We start from the raw sequence: 19703 nt of genomic DNA, 5'->3' as shown, positions 1-19703 counted from the left end.
AATTAACACAGCATTGTTTTTAACAGCAAATATTGGGAATGTCCTAAATGCCCATCAATAGAGGACTGGCTAAATAAATCATGGACTTTCTGATAACAGAATGGCATATGGCAGTAAAGGAGGTGAAGAAGCTCTCTACCTCCTAATACAGAGAGGTCTCTATAGAGGAAAGCAAGGGACAGAAGAGGGGACAAAGCTTGGTGAATAATCTACATTTGTATTTGCATATGCATAAAGAAACTTTGGAAGTATACTTAAGAAAATTAGATTACTGAAGGGGGCACTGGGCAGAAGGGGAATAAGGATGGGAGGGAGCCTTTATTATATGCCTGTTTATAATTTTTTTTGAAATGTGAATATATTTACTATTAATAAAATAAAATAATAAGGATAGCTGCTACTCAGCTACTGCTGAATGCTATATTCTGGGAATAGGCGATCAGTATGATCAGATTTTCTAATTATTCAAGAGAAGCCAGAAGTCTGAATTTTACAGTAAAATCTCTTGATTTTTAAATGTTGGCTCCATTTTTTTCCTCAAATACTTTTCAGGCCAAGTAAATAGGTCAGTGGGTCAGACAGGGCCTCAGAGCCACCAGTTTTCAGCCTCGGCTCTAACAACTTCTTGCTTCTAGCACTGGAGTTCTCAGCACCCCAGGGCTTGCCCCCAACGTGGACAGCAGCTTGGACAGAAAAACACCTCATCCTGCCCCTCCCCTGACACCCTCCAACTCTTGCCTCTTGGGGCTGTGACATTTGGGGCTTTTAATGAAAGATCTGGAAGGCAGAGAAGGGTTATGAACTCTCAGATAATTCTCCCCCCCAGGGCCCCGCAGGCATGGAGGCCCAGCTGCCTCCTGCTGCCCACCCATCTGTCCCTGGGACGTGGGGACAGGAGTGGGGCTGACAGTGATGGGGGTGGGCAGGAGTCCCTGCTCTGAGCCTTATATCACTGGCTCTGTTCAGACTCGGAATCCAAGAGAATAAACCTAGAGATTGTGAGAAAAGAAAATAGGGGCTTGGTTGCACCTAATTGGTGTGTGCTGATATTATTCACCAAGTTTTGAAATGCCAGAGCCGAAAAGGCCCTAAGGGACCCCCTTGTTGCAAAGATGGGGAGACCAGCCTCTGCTCCCCACCACACCACCCCAGGCCATGGCCTTGTCACCTCCCTTCTGAACAACTGGACTTTACCAGCCTCCTCACTGAGCTCCCTGCAGCCCCTCTTTCCCCTCCTTAATGGTGAGTCTCCACCCTTCACTAGAGTAACCTTTTATAACAAGAACTCTGATCAGGCCCCGTGTGTGCTCAGAGATCAACCACTGACTACTTCCTACCTCACTCTGAACCAAAGTCCTCAGCCCTGCCTACAGTCTCTCTCCAGCTCTCCCCTCTCATCTCCCCTCCTTCTCCCTTGCTCATTCTGTTCCAGCCACACTGGCCCTTTGCTATTCCTTTAACACACTGCCCTTCTCCCTCCCACCAGGCTTTTTTTGTTCCTGCTGTTCCCCCAAGTAGTCACAAGGCTCCCTCTTTCTTTTTAAAATGTTGACTCTTAAGCGGGTTTTTCCTGGTAATTTTTCTGACACTATCCCCTCACCTGCCTTATTTTTTATCCACAGCATTTATCATTACATGATGTTGCAATTGTATTTCTTTGTTCCTTATCTGCAATATAAAGCCTGGGAAGGCAGCAGTCTTGCCTATATTGTTTGTCCCTACGTCCTCAGCATTTAGCAGAGCTCGGTACATAGATGCTCGGTGATCTGAGCCAGCTGTGACATTCAGGGCTCAGGTCTACAATCCGGGTGACAGCCGGTAGTGATTCTGCCACTACCTCATTCGGTGGCCTTGAGCAAGTCACCTCACCTCTTCTGCACCTCAGTTTCCTCATTTTTAAGACAAGGGAGTCACTAAGACATCTTCAATTCAGCAACCCTGAGATGTCTTCTCTGTTTCAATGTCTCTTTCTTCCCTATAGAATCTGAAAGTCCTTTAAACATAATTGTGTTTATTTATTTATTTGTTAAATAGTTAATACCTTCACATGGTTCAAAATTCAGAGGTATAAAGGGGACACATTTGTCTCACCTACCTTGTCTACCAGCCGCAAGTTCCCCTTCCCAGAGGCAACCAGTGATACCAGTTTCCCCCCCACCTTCTCTCTCCCTCTCTCTCCTCTCTCATCTATTTATCTTTATACCCAAACCCACCATTTTGAAATAAATGATAGCTTAATTATATGCAGTTCCATGCTTTGCCTTTTTTTCTCATAATAGCACTGTTGGAGCTTGCTCCATATAGTGCAGGGAGAGCTTCCTCCCTCTTTTTCATGGAATCACAACATTCCACTGCACGGATGGACCATAATCTACAGTAATTCCCCCTTTATCTGCAGTTTCACCTTTCATGTGGGTTTCCTTTGGTCGGCCGCAGTCTGGAAGCAGATGATCCTCCTTCCGACTTTTGCCAGAAGGTCAACAGTAGCCTAAAGCTACATCACAATGCCTGCAGCATGCACTTCACTTCATCTCATCACTAGGCATTTTATCATCCCACACCACGCAAGAAAAAGGACCAGTAGAATACAATAAGATATTTTGAGAGAGACCACATTCATATAACTTTATTACAGTATATTGTTATAATTCTTCTCTTTTATCATTAGTTATTGTTGTTAATCTGTTACTGTGCCTAATGTATAAGTTGAAATTTATCATAGGTAGGTATGTATGGGAAAAAACATGTATATTTAGGACTGGGTACTATCCATGGTTTAAGGCATCTCCTGGGTGTCTTGGAACATACCCCCCAGGGGTAAGGGGGCTACTCTACTTCACCAATCCCCTAAGTGATGAGCAATTAGGTTGTTTCCAGCCTGTTACAACAATACTTCAGTGAATAACTGTGTGGACACATCATTTTAGATATTTGTAGAATGAACAGACTTGCCAATGGAATGGTATGTGTGTTTATACTTTTGATAGACACCCTTTTTTAAGGATTCTACTAATTTATACTACCCACATCAGCACTGAGTAAAAGTGCTCATTAAAGGCCTTTTAAAATTGTCCTGAAGACTCCTTATAGATAGGTAAATCACTCTACCTTGCTAGACTTGTTTCCTTTTCAATAAAATGCATGTCTTACTTCACAGTGTGGTGGTGAGGATCAACCCAGACAGTGCATGGAAAACGCTCAGTCCAGTGACCCCTATAAAGGTTGGCCATTCCTCCTCTGCCCCTGGACTGTGAGCTCGGTGGGAACAAAGACCTCGTCTGTCTTGTTCATAGATTTCGCACAGCTCCTGGCTAATGGAAGCTGTCCAACAATTATTTGTTGAGTGAATGAGTCCACTTTCCAACTTTGCTCTGCCCACTGGGCACTCCATTGTGCCCTAGATTCTGCTTAGCCATTCAGCATCATCTCCTACACCGCTCTCCTTTTCTGCTTGGGCTCCAGCCACACTACCTTCCACCAGGTTCCCTCCTGTTACAGGGCCTTTTCACTTACTGTTTCCTGGTCCCCACCCCAACCCAGCCTCTCCATTTGCTTCTTATTCCCATTCATCCTCAGATCTCAGGTCAAATGCCACTTTCTAAGAAAGCTTCCACCACCTCCACTCCCTGATTTAGGGTGTTACACCCTTCCATACAATCTCACTGGACTCTGAGCTTTGCATTTGAGCCTTATCACAATAAGGAAGGGTACATGCATGAATGTCAATCTTATCCTTGTGACTGAAAGCCCCAAGCTGGAAAACACCATATGTCCATAACAGCAGAATGGTTTAATTGTGGTATAGTCATATAATGGAATACTCTACAGCATTGAGAGTAAGCTATCTACGACTACACACAATAATGGAGAAATATCTCATGAGCAAAATGTTGAGTGAAGGAAGTCAGACACAAAAGAGCACACACTGTGATCCATAGTCATAAAGTTCAAAAACAAGCAAAACGAATGTTATCGTTTTCTATGTCGGAGTAGTGGCTACTCTTGGGTATTGGTTGAGAGGGCTTGGAGGGACCTCCCGGGGGACTGCTGAGAGGGTTTCAGTTAGGTCAGAATTGAGTCAGGGCAGGGGGAAAGGAGAAAATAGTATAAAAGCAGAGGGCCCTGGCAGACTAAGTCATGACCATGTGACAGGAACTGAGAGGTGAGACTAATTCAACCCTCCATACTTCAGTGCATGAAAAATAACTATAAAATATAATTTAGAAAATTATATAAGCAAGTGAACTATGGTGGTTATACACTATAGAATATTTTGCAGCTGTCCAAAAATAGGAGAGAGATCTAAATATACCAGTCAAAGAGGTCCAAGAGCAACCAGGCTGCAGGGAGTTACATTTGTGTGTAATACCCTCTGTCCACCTTCCTACCTGCCACACACACAACAGGCCTGCATATTTCCTCTGAGTTCCTAACAATGTCTTTATGTAACTATCAGAGTTCTGAAAAGACACACCCACACTGGGACTCTGGAGGGAACTGAGGTGGAGAGAGGGGTGTCAAAAAAACACTTTAGTCTTCTTTGTAATCTTTGCACTTTTGTTAAGAAGATTCTACTCCTAAAATTTGAAATGAATAGATTTAGTATTAAAGGTAGTAGTAAAGCCAGCTCAGGGAGGCCTGGAATGATCTGGGCTTGTAGTCTCTTTGAGGTCACTTAAGATTTTTCAAGTCAAGCCATGGGACCATCTGTTGCCTGATGAAATCGAGGCGTGGGGAGTTGGGAGACCAGTCCCCACCTGGCGTCCCCATCTGGTTGCATGACCTTGGGGGCATCCATCCTCTTTCCGGGCCTCCGTGTCCTCATCTGTCCAATGGGAATCAGATTTCTGAATTATCCAGGGATGTGGGAGGATAAAGTGAGGGCACAAGGAGAATCACATGAATATAAGGGATTATTCTCTAGGTCAGGGGAAGAGAGGGAGTGGAGGCCTCCCTTCCACCTGCCAAGCCCACAAGGGCGCAAAGGAAGCAGAGGGAGGAGCTGGGGACCACCCAGGAGAGCAAATCGTCCATCTGTGGGAGAGGGGCATGCTGTCAGCAGCTGGGAGGCCTGGCCAGGACTGCTCCCAGGCCAGAGCCCATGGGGTAGCCACCCAGGCTGCCTGGAGAACTGGGATATTGAGCCAGCTTCTCACTGCTCCTAGCCACAGTGCAGCCACAGACTTGTCACCTCTCCAAGCCCCCATCATCACCCTCCCACCCCCGAACCCCCAGAGCAGGACACCACACTTGCCCCTTTTAGCCCATCCTATCACCACAGCCAGAGGAGGCTTTCACAAAGTGAACCCAATCATGTCCTGTGCTTGATCAAAATCTTCTAGTAGCTTCTCATTTGATCTGAGAACAAAATCCAATCCCCTTACCTTAGCCAACAAGGCCTGGTATGATCTGCCACTCCCACCTGCCACTTCTAGCATAGAGGTTAAGAGCCTGGCCTCAGAAAGAATCTGCCTTGATTAGAATTCTGACTCTTTTCATCATTCATTCATTAAAAAAAAAAAGTTTATTGAGCATCTACTATGGGCCAGGCACTGTTCTAGGCATTTAGGATACATCAGTAACAAACAAGACAAAGATTCCTGCCCTCGTGGAACTTCCTTTCTAGCAGAGGGAGATTAACAATAAATACAAAAAAGTAAGTTAGACAGAATGCTGGGAAGTGACAGAGGCTATAAAAAAGGAAAAAGAGTTGAGCAGAGGAAGTTGATCAGTAGTAATGGGAGAGGCAGGGGTTTGCATATTTTAAACTGAGTGGTCATGGTAGGCCTCACTGAGAAGGTGAAATTAAAGCAAAGACTTGTAGGAGGTGAGGGAGGAAGACATGCAGACATCAGGGGTAAGTGTAGGCAGAGGGAGCAGCCTCTTACCCCAGATATCCACATGACTCACCCCTCACCTTCTCCACATCTCTGCTCCAGTGTCACCTCTTCAGAGAAGCCCTCCCTGACCATTTTATTTAAAACAGCCCCTCCATCATCCCCGCTCCACCTCACCCTGCTCTGCTGTTCTCCATAGCTCTTATCACCACCTAACATGAGATACTTTCTTGTTCATGTGTTTATTGTCTCTCTTCCTCCAGCCTGGGAGCTTTCTGAGGGCAAAGACCATGTCTGGTTTTACTCAGGGTGGAATCCCTGTAACAGGGCCAGGGCAGTCAATAAGTATTTGTGAAATAGTTGGTTCTGAAACATAAAGAAACATATGAACTCTCTCCCCAAACTTCCAGTGGCCAGAGGTGCTCTCTAGGGGCCAGTTACAGCCAAAAATCTCCCAATTTGGGAGTCTCTTTTAACCCTTCCCATCCAGGCCCATCTGCAGGGGTCAGGGGTCAGCCTGGTCCAGCCTTCTTTGGGCCCAAAGGTGGAGGAGACCCGGTCCTGGGGCTCAGGCCTCAGATGAACCCTGTTTCTCCTTTCCCTGTTCTTTCACAGGGCCTGTGCCTGCATTTCTAAACCAGAAGGTGTTTACACAAAACATCCTGGGTTTGGCAACAAATTCACCCTCAATGAGAAATCCTTAATGAATCTCCTTTCTTCCCCAGGGAGAGTGGGGGCAGGGAAAATTAGCTCTGCCTCTGGCAGTTGAAGGAAGCCAAAGGCCAGGCAAAGAGGAGGTGCTACTAGGACTTCCGGGACCGCAACGTGGGTTTTCTTCCAGGGTCCAGAGATGGCTATGGTATAAAGGCCAGAACGCTTCTAGACACACGCTCGATTCTGACTTGCTATGTGAACAGGCATTGCACTTCTCCTGCCTCACTCTACAGCTGTGAAATGGCACAGCAATAACCCATTGTACAAAGGTTTTTGTGAAATTCAAGTAGGGCAAGGGTAAGGAGGGACTTGGTTACAAGTGGTGGAAAAGAGAATAAAACCTGAACTTAGGGAGGCAAGAGGTTGCAATTCTAGTATCAAGTCTGCTGGGGACTTTTTAAAGTCCTTGCTGCTCTCTGAGCCTTGGTTTTTCCAGCTGTACAATGAGGCATTTGGGCACAAAGATCTTTAGGAAGCCCTCTGGTTCTAAAGGGCAGCCACTCTCCACTTGCCTGCCTCTCTTTGGCTGCCTCCAAGATTCCACTGCCCACAGATTCGCTTTCCAGCACTTACAGAAAAACTCTTCTGACCTGGCACTTCATTGCTCACTGCCCATAGTTTTCCAGCCCCTTCCTTGGGTCTAGATGAACTACTCTGGACTTTAGGTCCAAGACAGGGGCTTAATGGTCAAACTGAATTAAGAATAATTCCTGTCTCCTTCTAGTCCTGGGGAGAGACTTTGAGGGGGATTTTTATTCACTCTCACCTTACAGAACAGAAACTGAAGATGTCAGTGGCATACAAGTCATGCTGATTTATGGGCCTCCTCGGTGTTCCTCAAACAGGAGATGAATGATTTGTTTTTCTCTAAAGCCTTCATCACTGCTTGTCATCGTATATAATTATTTGTTTTGTCATTAATTGTTGGTATTTCCCACCAGGATACAGTTGCACGAAGACAGAGACTTTGTTTTGTTCGCTGCTATATTCTCAGGCATATAGCACGTGCTCAAGAAATACTATCTTGGCATATAGTAGGTGCTCAAGAAATACAAGGGGCGAAGGAGGGGTTAAGAGGCAGCGCGACAGACAGCTCTCTCTGGGCCTGTAGGGGGTGCTCCAGCCCCGTTCCCCACAGCTAGGCCCCGCCTCTCGCGTCTGGTTGAAGGGCGTACGTTGGAGCCTGCGCGCCACGTTCTTCCTGTAATTGCGCATGTGCGCTGGAGCCCTCTCGGAGCTGCGTGTGCGCGCACACACGCCGCAGCGGAGCTTGAATCTGGTCGTAGGAGCACAGAGTGGGACTTGGGGGGCACTATGCTGTCACCCGAGGCGGAGCGGGTGCTGCGGTACCTGATGGAGGTGGAGGAGCTCGCCGAGGAGGTGCTGGCGGACAAGCGGCAGGTGGGAGGCCCGTCTGCGGCCCTGGGGCCCGACTTCGGTGGCTGAGGCCTGTTGGCGAGCGCTGCAGTGAAGGGCGCGGAGCTAGCAACGCTCGCCGCGAGTTGGCATGGGCTGGTGGGCTATGGGTTATAACATACAGGGTGGCTGTGAGATGAGGTGGGTTAACGCTTGACCCAGCGCCGCGCGTGTATTCGGCATGTATTAAGGGAGCGCCTGCCCCGTGTCAGGGATTTTCTCTCTCCATCCTTCCTCTGCCCCATTACCGCTTTGGGTGGTTTGCCACAACACCTTTTTCAAAAAGAAGTTCTTCCCCGCCCCCTCTCTCCCACCCTTATCCCATTGACTTTGGAAGCGCTGAGCCGGTCAAGATCCTGAAGGGAGAAGAGGGAAAGGGGTCTCAGTTGTTGGGCAGGGGTGGGGACGCGGGAGAAAGGTGGGGCCCTGGTCCTCGAGGGCCTTGTAGACCTGTCCAGGAAGCTTGAGTCTGGTTCTGTTTTAAGTGCTAGGTGTTTGAAGGGCGTTCATGGTGGGAGGCAGGATGATGTCATTGGATTTAGGTTTTAAAAGGATTCCTCTGGCTGCTGTGTCCAGCACAGAACATAGCGGGACAGAGGGGCCTATGAGGGACCATCGCCAAGGTCCAGGTGAGAAACGGGTTTGGATCACGTGATGGAGAAAAGCAGACAGGTCAGAAATACATTTAGGAGATGTCCTACAATTAGAAGTCCTTGCTGATTGTTACACATAGAGTTGAGGTTGTATGAGGAGTTGAAAATGATTCATGACCACTCAGCTTTAGTTAGATTGGATGATTGCTCAGGTATTTACAGAGAAGGGGAAGACTTGGGGAGGTGCCCATTAAATTAATCACTGCATCGCAGTATGCTGGGTGACAGTGGTAATAGCAGCTAACGCTTGCCAAGTATGTACTGTGCTAACGCATTTAGTTCCTGCCTCAGTAACCTATGAGGTAGGTACAGTGTGTATCTCCATTTTGCAGAGGGGTAAAGATGAAGATGAAATCACACAGTTCACATGGGCAGCAGGATTCAAACCTGGGTATTCCGGCTCCAGAGCCAGTGCTCACAGGCAGTATGCTCTACTGCCTCCTTACTTCCTTAGTAGCTATTGCGTTGTTACCACCTTCTCAGTGGCCCCATCCCTGCTAGTATTATTGGGTTTCTTACAATACTAGGTCAGTATTTCTTACAAGCTGGAGGAGCTTGTCCAGGGAGAGGTTTCCACTCCGTTGGTGATTCTGAAATGCCTAAAAGCTTGATAACTAGCAGTCCAGTGGATGATAACAAATTGTTTAGTGAGCATTTTCCCAGTACCTTCTCTGCGGGGAAAACACCTCACAAAGAGTTATCTTTAAGGACCTGGAAGCTGAGTAGGGGAAGAGGTACATTCATACATCACTCTGTTTTAGGCAGGATGTTGGAACTAACTTAGGAATGATGCCTGTTGTCTCTGTTAGGTTTTAACAGCCCCTGGTCGGTTTGAAGGTAGCTGAGTTCTTTCTTGCCCTTGTGCTTTTCAGATTGTGGACCTGGACGCCAAAAGGAATCAGAACCGGGAGGGCCTGAGGGCCCTGCAGAAGGATCTCAGCCTCTCTGGTAAGTCAGGATTTTGTCACCGCAGCCCTGCAGGCCTGTGCAGTTTTCCTTCTGAGACCAGGCAGGAGGCCACAGGTAAGTGACACAGCCCGAGGTGGGGGAGAAAATATTGCAGGTCTGACAGACCGTTGCTCAGAGCTTTAGCTGCTCACTTCCATGACAGGCCATTAGCTGCTAGCTCGTTGATGAAGGAACTTGGAAAGTGCTGGGTGTGTCTGAAAATAATGTGGTTCCTGTCCTTGTGCTCTGTAGATACGACAATGTAAATATATAATCGAAAATTCTGAGAAAGCTGAAGGAATTGGTTGTGGGGTAGGTATTAGAGAGGTGGGGGCTCTTTATATGAGGCCGTGTCGCTGTGACAGAGTAAACAAGTGGGGAGGGGCATGTAATGAGGCTGAAGAGATGGGCAGAGGTCAGACCATAAAAGAAAGGCCTTGGGGGCTGAGGGTTTAAAGTGCATCAGAAAGCCTAAAACCTTCCAGTTGCTTCTCATCTCATCAGAGTAAACTTCAGAATCCTGCAAGACCCCATGTAATCCAGAAACCCTGAACTCTCCAACATCATCTCCCCCCTCACTCATCAACTCCATCTACACTGTTCTCCTTACTGTTCCTAATACCCCACAAATCACTGATCTTTGCTGTTCCTGTTGCCTCTGCCTGTGCCTCCCTGTCCCCAGAGGTCTGCAGGGATCACTCGCTCAGGTCCTTTAGTCTCTGCCCAAGTGTCACGGAATCAGTGAGGCCCTCTCAGACCACCTGGAGCAAGTACAGGTCCCTGCCCTGCTCTGCTGTTCCCCATCCCTCTTATCCTGCCTTATTTTCCTCTACAGCACTTAGACTTGTCAGGGTCTGACACATCATCTCTTTGCTTGTTTATTCCCTCTTCACTCTCATGTCAGCTCCACAGAGGCAGGAACTCGATCATCTTCTGCTATGTTCTCAGCCTCTCAAACAATTCCTGGCAGATAGTTGGTGCTCACAAATATTTGTTGAAGGAATGACCATTTGCCATTTCAGATGTGATGGTTTGCTTTGGGAACATGTTTATCAAGATGCCGCACCCGCAAACGAAGGAAATGATTGAGAAAGGTAAGTCCCCCTAGGGATGGGCCAGGTCCCCCACCTGCCTTGGTCTTAACCCAAAACTGACAGTCACACTTTGGGCAGCTTGATGAGACGTGGCTGTGTCAAAGGGTTCACACTGGTGTGGGTTCTAATCCATGCTCTGCCACTGTGAGTTTTTTCCTCATGTACATAGCACAGTTGTTTCAATGTTGAGATAAAAACAGTACCTGTGCTTAGCATAGTTCTTGTTTATCAGTGAGTTGGACTGCAGTAACAGAAAACTCAGAAAAGTGAGGCTTAAGGAAATAGAGGACTCTGGTTTTCTCAGAGGATTGCCCAGAGGTGGGCAGTCCAGCAAGGGTGCTACTGCTCAGCAGTGTCACCTCAGCATGTTCTCCTGGTGCTTGTGTCGCCATGGCAGGCCTGTTGGCCACGTGCCAGGCCGAGGAAAGGTAACAGGCGTTCTCCACATAAGGCCTTGCCTTCTCTTTTGGAAATAAGGCTTGTCCTCCTTGGGTCTCTGACATCTCATTTGCCAAAACTAAGTTGCATGGCTACCCAGAACTGTAAGAGAGCCTGGCAGAGTGAGCTTTTCTTTTTCACATACCCTGCAGTAGAGACTGGGTTGAAAATGGAGGTTTGGGGAGAATGAACCTCCAGGGTCTGCCACAACCTGGGCACTCCACCTGCGTTACTCATATCTTCACAGCCACCATCCTGGAGCTCTTTGGAGGAGCATCATAAAGGCAAAAGGCCAGGTCCTTGGCTGGGAAAGGGGCAGCTTATGCATATTTCCTCTTTTCTACTCTTGAAAATGGACAGGCTGAGAGAACCACCAGCAAGGTTGCCTTAGTTCCTGAAGATGGGTCTAATTCTGTTGAAAGAAAAACTCTAGCAAAGGAAACCATATCAGTTTGGAGGAGAAGTTTCTAGCTTTTCTGCTGAAAAATATGCATTAATATGGTTATAAAACTGTGAGTTGTCATTGCTCTTGTTTGGTGGGCTGGAGGCCACTCAGGCGAAGCTTTCAGAGGGGTTCGCGTGCCTGGGTTCAGGATCTGGTCCTCAGCTTTCTCGGTCCACTGAAACCCTAGAGGGGTTCTGGGACATCATCATCCTTGGTTCCCAGGGATCAGCACAAGTTACACAAGCTCATGAGAGACTGGGGTTGCTCATTTACAGTGAGAATTAGAACTATTGCCCAGGCCAGAAAGGGCTTCTCCCCATCAGAAAGAATGAAAGTCTGTGGAGAGGACAAGCTAGCCAGAATGTCACTTATGAGCATGTGGAAATGGAGCAGGTGGAGTTGGGTGACATCGATCAGTTGCATCTTCAAACTCTGTGCCTCCACTTATACTGCAGTTCGCGTTCGGTGCAGTGCTTTATAGTAGAACCTTTTCTGTTCTCTATGGTTATGTCGGTTCAGCTTGAGCATTAGGCTCTCCCATTGATTGTTTAGGTCACGTTACGACAATTGTGTTTTTCTAAAAAACCCTCGGCTTGATGCACTTGGGTTTGAAAAATTCCTTAGCCACCCATTTTCCTTTTTTATCCGTCTTAGGGCATACTGGGTCTAGATTCTTCATTTTGTTCTTACATTTGAATTTTCCATAATTTCACGGTGGGAGAGTGGCCTAAAATCCTGATGTTGCCATCCCCATCCACTGAGCAGCCCAGGGTACTTTGCATAATGAAAACAGGTCAGTGAATTGAGAGCCTGGACTGGTGTGTTCAGCCCTCTCTTGGGCTCAGTCAGCAGTCTTGAACAGGTCACAGTCCTTCTCTAGCCTTGAGTTCTTTCCACAACTGTTCTCTGAAGTACCCTTTTCCTTCCCAAATGCTACAAGCCCTTGCTCTCAGGGAGGCTGGGGAGAGGCTGGTGTCTGATTCCCTTTGGGTCGTTCAGTCTGTAGTATAACCTCATCCTCTGTTTGCCCACTTCATTTTTTCAGATCAGGATCGTCTGGATAAGGAAATAGAGAGACTCCGGAAGCAACTTAAAGTGAAGGTCAACCGCCTCTTTGAGGTCCAAGGTACTGGCCCGGGGGGAACTGGAGAGGGGAGAGAACTATCAATGCACACCTTGCAGGGGAGGGGTGGTAATGCCCTCCCAGGGGGCCTGTAGCCTGGGCAGCATGTGAGTGGCACTGAAGCTGTGTAGCCACCCAGAAATGGAATGGACAAGGAAGTTTGTGGGCTCTTATTCCTTTCATGAGTTCTTTTCCAGGCCCCAGGATAGCTCTGACTGAAGCCTCAGTTAGGTGGTCCAGGTCAGAGCTGAATTTCCAGGTAAACCTGTCCACTCTAGACTGATCATAGGTCTTGCAGAAGTCTGGAGGTTTCTGGGCTGCAGAGTCATGACCGCAGGTTCTTGATGACTCAGCAGGTGTCGACGTGCCTCCATCAGTGCACTGCAGAATGTAAGGCCCTTCCCGTAAGATCTCAAAGGCTAAGTATTTGGCAGCCTAAATGCAGTATAATCCCCTTTCCCGGGCCTGAGTCCAGGGTCAGCAGGAGGCTGGACCACAGGAGGCCGCCTTGCTGATGGATTGTCTTTTCCCCATAGGCAAACCAGAGCTGAAGGGTTTTAACCTGAACCCCCTCAACCAGGATGAGCTTAAAGCTCTCAAACTCATCTTGAAAGGATGAAACTCAAGCACCAAGATGGGGGATATGAGACCAGCATCCCCCCTGGGGTCTTGGAGGACCCAGACTGCCCAGCCTTGAAATCTGAAAGGATAGGATCTGTCCTACAAAAGGGGACAGGCATCAGGAACCTGAACATGGCCGCTGTACGAAGCCTCTTTGTCTGTAGTGACTGGCTGCTCTGTGACGACAAGAGGGAGCCCTCAGCCTGCCAGTGTCTGCTGGGCTGGGTGGACACAAGACCCATTGACAGGCCCTGGCAGGCCCTAGTGGGCGGGGGATCACGTCTGCGGGGGTGTGAGAATGGCTGCCACAGGCACTTCTAACAAGGGCCTGCTGTTCAGATGGGCCTATGCAAGGAAGAGTGGGTGCTTCATTCCAGCATTCCTCTCAGGAAGGGAAGCATTTTCAAGCAGTGTGTGTAATGAAATACAGCAGAAGGCTCACAGGGGGTTCCTGAACAAAGGACAGAATCTTGGTGGTTGTGGCTTGCCACAGACATCTGTGGGCAGACGCACCATTTCCCCTGACTGCCCCCACTTTGGCCCTTTTTTCCTGCTTGGCCCAAGGACGGAGCCCAGGGTGGGTGCTGCTTCATCAACCTCTTGCCCTTGCTCTTTAGTCATCAAGGCCTTGTAGTCCCGCACCAGGATGTGTGAGAGGGGTGTCTCTTAACATGGTACTTGGATCAAGGATGCCCCTCACCGCCTCGGAAAGCAGGGCCTGGGCTAGTGACACTCAGAGTTCCTGCGGTGGTCTCAGACCCTAGTGTGAATGTGCTGTGAGGGCACCAGGGTGTCTTCTGTGTTCATTGTGGGCTTAATAAATGTTTCTTAAACGAGTGAATAGCCACTTCTAGTCTTAACTTCATTCGGTCCTTAACTGAGAGTACACCTCTCCCTTTAGGACAGTGCCTGCGAAGGAGCAGTGGTTCCTGCCTTGAAGTGACAGCAGGGTCAGTCACAACACAAATAGCAAGACGGAGAGGGCACACCTCACCCATTCCCCTTGATTCACTTGGCAGCAGCCAACAGTTATATGGGAACACTGGCTGCTATGGCCAGATCTTATGTTTATTTCAGAAAGAGCTAGAAATTTAATTTATCTTCTGTCTTAAATATTTCTAATTCAGAAAAATTTTTGAAAACTTGGGTGTTGACCAACAAAATACATAAGCCAAATTCAGTCCAGACCTACAATTTTGCATCCTCTTTTAAGTTCTTAAGTAGAAATTACTGTGTATTTTCCCCATGATGGCCCTAAAGTAGGGAGGTGAAATTGGAACCTAAATGTCTGTCCACAGTAGACTTGTTAAAGGAATTGATAGCTCCAGATGGTGGAATACTGTACAGCTATAATCAAAAATAAGGGAATTCTGAGCACTGATTAGAAACAAGCTCCAAAATACAATAGATGAGAAAAGCAGGGGCAGAACAGGTATCTAATAAGGTGATAACTTGTGTGCAAATACTGCAGGTTCCCTTGAGACAAAAACTGCAGGTTGAAGCACAAGGGTGGAAGAGAAGGACGTGTCACTGTTAATATTGCATATTTTAACATATAAATGTAAAAAAATAGGGAGTTGGGAGTGTTAATTCCTGTAGATGCATCTGGGATGTGTGCCTGGCTTATAATTTCTCTGTCTGAACATTGCCCCTGCCTGTCTGGCAGGGTGGATGCTAGACTAAAGAAGAACCAGTCCGATTCTTTGCCTTGGAAATGTGGAACGTGTGCCTGGGGCTGTTGGGGCCTGTTAGTCACGGGGATGGAGGGAAGTCCCCGCACTCTGGAGGTAGGAGGCCCAGAGTGGCCTACTCTTCTGAAGGCTGGCTGGTTCGCTTTTTGGATTTGCTAGTATCTTCCTTCCAAAAAACCCTTCCCTGTGCAGTCAGGTTCTGCTATTTGCAGCCAGAAGAACTGTCTTGAAGGAGGGAGAGTGGTAGAGGGAGCTGCCTGGGGTCCATGTACGTCCCCCATGGAGCAATTAGCCCACCACCACCCAACTCTGTTGCAATCCCTCTTAAACCGGGAGGAGGCTTAGGAATATTGGAATGTGGAAAATACAGAAATTTTACTGCACTCAATTCCCTAAGCTGTTTTCTTCCCTGCCAGGCCAAGGCAAGCTTTCTGGTTTAAAAAGCTCAGCTACCAACCTCAAGAAGGCTCAGGCACCTGTCTCTCCGAGCTGTCTTAAATAAGTGCCCCTTTGCAGAGACAATCGCTGAGCAGTTTTGCCTTCCTGATCCTTGTCCATCTGAGAAATGGGAATGCTCTGGCCCACTGGTTTTCAGATGGTCAGGGAAGCGCCATGAGTTCCCCTGACATTCAAGGTCAAGAGTGTTGGAAGGAAGGAAAGATGTGCTTAGGCCTCAGCCCTTCCCCAGGCCCCCAATAAACACAAGATCAAATAACTGCATGCTTCACAAGCACAGCTTAAGATGAGTTCCCCAGCCCCTGAACCCTTGCTCCTGAAGGACCCTTCCAGCACTGACCTAGAAGATACCAAAGGGCCAAAGCCAGGAGGACTTGGCTTTCAGCCAACAGTATCCCCTGAACTAGGCCCAGGGCCAGTGACTCCGAGTGAGGCCTGTGCTCATTTATTAGACATGCTCGGGTAGCAGAACTTGCTGTGTTTGTTCGCTGGGGTTGATCACCAAGTCGATCCATCAAGGTTAAAACCCACCCAGTCCTGGGATTGGCTCTCTTCTGGTGCAAAGATGCCCAGGGTGGGGTGGGGGCACCCGGGGGCCCAGAACAAGCAGCAAGCAGTGGTGCCGGGCCAGCAAAGCTGCCACCAGGCCAGAGGGGGGCAGGTGAGGACTCTGAGGTGCTGCTGCACTGGAAACAGTGGAGAGAGGACTAGCGTGGCACCTCCACCGTCACTTTCCTCCAGGCGGTGGCCGGGGATTAAATGGAAGCTTTCTTCTGGCTTTGCAGGGAATGGAACAGCTGCCTCAGCTGTTTTTTCCGGTCATTGACGCAGCCTAGAAGGGAGGTGGAGTGTTGGCTGGGATGGCTGCCCTTGGCAGAGGGGAGCACAGGGAGTAGAGGGGCTTGTGCTTCTGTCACCTGTGGGAGGAGGGGAGAGCAGGAGCTATGCTACTTGCATGGCCTCCAATTTGCATCGGACTCCACTCCTGAACTGCCATAGCCCTCAAGCAGGTCATTTACCTGTTTGAGCATCAGTTTTCTCATCTGTAAACCAGGACACCTGCTTTATTGAGTGAACATTAAGGATCATCAAAAATAGCAACATTTACTGGGGGTTTACCTCTCAAGTCAGGGACTGCTTCAGGTGCTGAATATGGATTAGTTTTTTGAACGTTCACAGGGATGACATATAGGAAAGAAATCACACAGTAAGTAGCAGAACTGAGACTTGAACTTAGGCTATTTAACTCCAGAGGCCAAGCTCTTAACCACAGCCCCACACTGCCTTTCCTCAATGGAAGTGCATTTAAAGCCAGCAAATGCCTGGTACCTACCAGGTTAGATGTGAACTTCCTTCCCTTAGTCAACCCCATGTGCCAGGCATAATCAAGAGATCAATCTTCCCCACAAATGACCCCTCCTCCCATGGAAGTGTGTCTCGTGGAAGCAGTTCATGCTGAGAGGCCAACAACAGAAGCTTCTGAGACATCCTCTCCCAGCAAATTCCCCCACTGTTAAACCCACTTCCCAGTGTTAACCCACTTCCTGTCTGTTTTCACACCTGACCTGTGAGGCAATTTTGTGGTCAGTTAATACTGTGCCGGGGAACATTGATGACACTCGAAAACACTGGTTGAATGAATGAATCCCCATGGCCACAGCTACTCACCTAGAGGTGTCTGTCATCTTTCTTAGTTCCCCAAAGTCCCGTCCCCACCTCCCATGCACTCACTGGGCTTCACTGAACTGAGAGCCTGCTATATGTGTCCCCAGGGTTTTCCAAAATGAGTTCCATGAAACCCTAGCTTTAACTGTAATTGGCTCATTCATAATTCCCAAATCCTAGCGTCCAGTGTAAACCTTTTCTTGGAGTTCTAGACTTATCTCTGAGTTATCTGCTGATCTTTTCACCAGAACATCCCTTAACATATCCCTAATTCGGAGATCCAAGGAAGATGGCGGCGTGAGTAGAGCAGCGGAAATCTCCTCCCAAAACAACATATATCTATGAAAATATAACAAAGACAACCCTTCCTAGAATAAAGATCAGAGGACACAGGACAATATCCAGACCACATCCACACCTGAGAGAACCCAGCGCCTCGCGAAGGGGGTAAGATACAAGCCCCGGCCCCGCGGGAGCCGAGCGCCCCTCCCCCCAGCTCCCGGCGGGAGAAGAGCAGGCAGAGCGGGAGGGAGACGGAGCCCAGGGCTGCCGAACACCCAGCCCCAGCCATCCGGGCCAGAGTGCAGGGCCCTCGATACTGGGAAAACAGGGCAGCAAGAACAGTGAGCAGGCACTGGAGGCAGGGCGACAGAGGGCATAAGAAAAGCGCGCGACCATTTTTTTTTTTTGCTTTTTTGCTGTTTTGTTTTGGCGAGCGCTTTTTGGGAGTTTTAAAGGGATAGGGACCCCAATACTAGGGAAACAGGGCAGAAAGACCGGTGAGCAGAGGCCTGAGGCTGGCACCGGAGAATAAAGAAAAACGAATGACCACTTTTCTTTTTTTAATTAAAAACTTTTTTTTTTTTTTTAATTAAAAAAATTTTTTTTTTCTTTTTTTTTGGTGGGCGTTGTTTTGTTTTGGCGGGTGCTTTTTGGAAGTCTTAAAGGGGCAGGGCGGGTCACTTAATCCAGAGGTAGGGAATCCGGGATCTCTGGGCACCCTAACCCCTGGGCTGCAGGGAGCAGGGAGGCCCCTTACGGAGATAAATAGCCTCCCAGCAGCTCCTGCTCCAACGCGACTCCACCATTTTGGAGCAGCTGCCCGAGCCAGGCCACGCCCACAGCAACAGCGGAGATTAACTCCCTAGCAGCCGGGCAGGAAGCAGAAACCCTGTCTGCGCGCAGCTGCGCAGCACAAGCCACTAGAGGCCGCTGTTCTCCCAGGAGAGGAGGGCCACAAACCAACAAGAAAGGAAGTCCTTCCAGCCGTCACTCGTCCCAGTTCTGCAGACTATTCCTATCACCATGAAAAGGCAAAGCTACAGGCAGACAAAGATCACAGAGACAACACCAGAGAAGGAGACAGACCTAACCAGTCTTCCTGACAAAGAATTCAAAATAAGAATCATAAACATGCTGACAGAGATGCAGAGAAATACGCAAGAAAAATGGGATGAAGTCCGGAAAGAGATCACAGATGCCAGAAAGGAGATCGCAGAAATGAAACAAACTCTGGAAGGGTTTATAAGCAGAATGGATAGAATGCAAGAGGCCATTGATGGAATTGAAATCAGAGAACAGGAACGCATAGAAGCTGACATAGAGAGAGACAAAAGGATCTCCAGGAATGAAACAATATTAAGAGAACTGTGTGACCAATCTAAAAGGAACAATATCCGTATTATAGGGGTCCCAGAAGAAGAAGAGAGAGGAAAAGAGATGGAAAGTATCTTAGAAGAAATAATTGCTGAAAACTTCCCCACACTGGGGGAGGAAGTAATCAAACAGACCACGGAAATACACAGAACCCCCAACAGAAAGGATCCAAGAAGGGCAACACCAAGACACATAATAATTAAAATGGCAAAGATCAAGGACAAGGAAAGAGTGTTAAAGGCAGCTAGAGAGAAAAAGGTCACCTATAAAGGGAAACCCATCAGGCTAACGTCAGATTTCTCAACAGAAACCCTACAGGCCAGAAGAGAATGGCATGATATATTTAATACAATGAAACAGAAGGGCCTTGAACCAAGGATACTGTATCCAGCACGACTATCATTCAAATATGATGGTGGGATTAAACAATTCCCAGACAAACAAAAGCTGAGGGAATTTGCTTTCCACAAACCACCTCTACAGAACATCTTACAGGGACTGCTCTAGATGGGAGCACTCCTAGAAGGAGCACAGCACAAAACACCCAACATATGAAGAATCGAGGAGGAGGAACAAGAAGGGAGAGAAGAAAAGAATCTCCAGACAGTGTATATAACAGCTCAATAAGCGAGCTAAGTTAGGCAGTAAGATACTAAAGAGGCTAACCTTGAACCTTTGGTAACCACGAATTTAAAGCCTGCAATGGCAATAAGTACATATCTTTCAATAGTCACCCTAAATGTTAATGGGTTGAATGCACCAATCAAAAGACACAGAGTAACAGAATGGATAAAAAAGCAAGACCCATCTATATGCTGCTTACAAGAAACTCACCTCAAACCCAAAGACATGTACAGACTAAAAGTCAAGGGATGGAAAAACATATTTCAAGCAAACAACAGTGAGAAGAAAGCAGGGGTTGCAGTACTAATATCAGACAAAATAG

General features: G+C 47.9%; 2 protein-coding genes across 2 annotated transcripts in view; one reads left to right on the top strand and one right to left on the bottom strand.

Moving 5' to 3' along the window:
* The first annotated feature begins 7760 nt into the window (after nt 1-7760).
* PDRG1 (p53 and DNA damage regulated 1) lies at nt 7761-14125 on the top strand. The gene is made up of 5 exons (XM_036924745.2): nt 7761-7952; nt 9493-9568; nt 10591-10662; nt 12591-12671; nt 13205-14125. Exons 1-5 carry the CDS (start codon nt 7866-7868, stop codon nt 13285-13287), a joined length of 399 nt encoding a protein of 132 aa, XP_036780640.1. The 5' UTR covers nt 7761-7865; the 3' UTR covers nt 13288-14125.
* Nucleotides 14126-15827: 1702 nt separating this feature from the next.
* Nucleotides 15828-19703, bottom strand: part of TTLL9 (tubulin tyrosine ligase like 9) — a 49701-nt gene continuing 45825 nt past the window's right edge. The window contains exon 15 of the mRNA XM_036924741.2: nt 15828-16268. Within this exon, the coding sequence (XP_036780636.1) occupies nt 16192-16268 (77 nt within the window). The 3' untranslated portion in view covers nt 15828-16191. The remainder of the gene's footprint in view (nt 16269-19703) is intronic.

This window comes from Manis pentadactyla, chromosome 5, assembly GCF_030020395.1.
Source record: "Manis pentadactyla isolate mManPen7 chromosome 5, mManPen7.hap1, whole genome shotgun sequence".
Classification (NCBI taxonomy): Eukaryota; Metazoa; Chordata; class Mammalia; order Pholidota; family Manidae; genus Manis; species Manis pentadactyla.
Note: the sequence above shows the minus strand (reverse complement) of the source record. Positions and strands in the feature narration are given on the sequence as shown.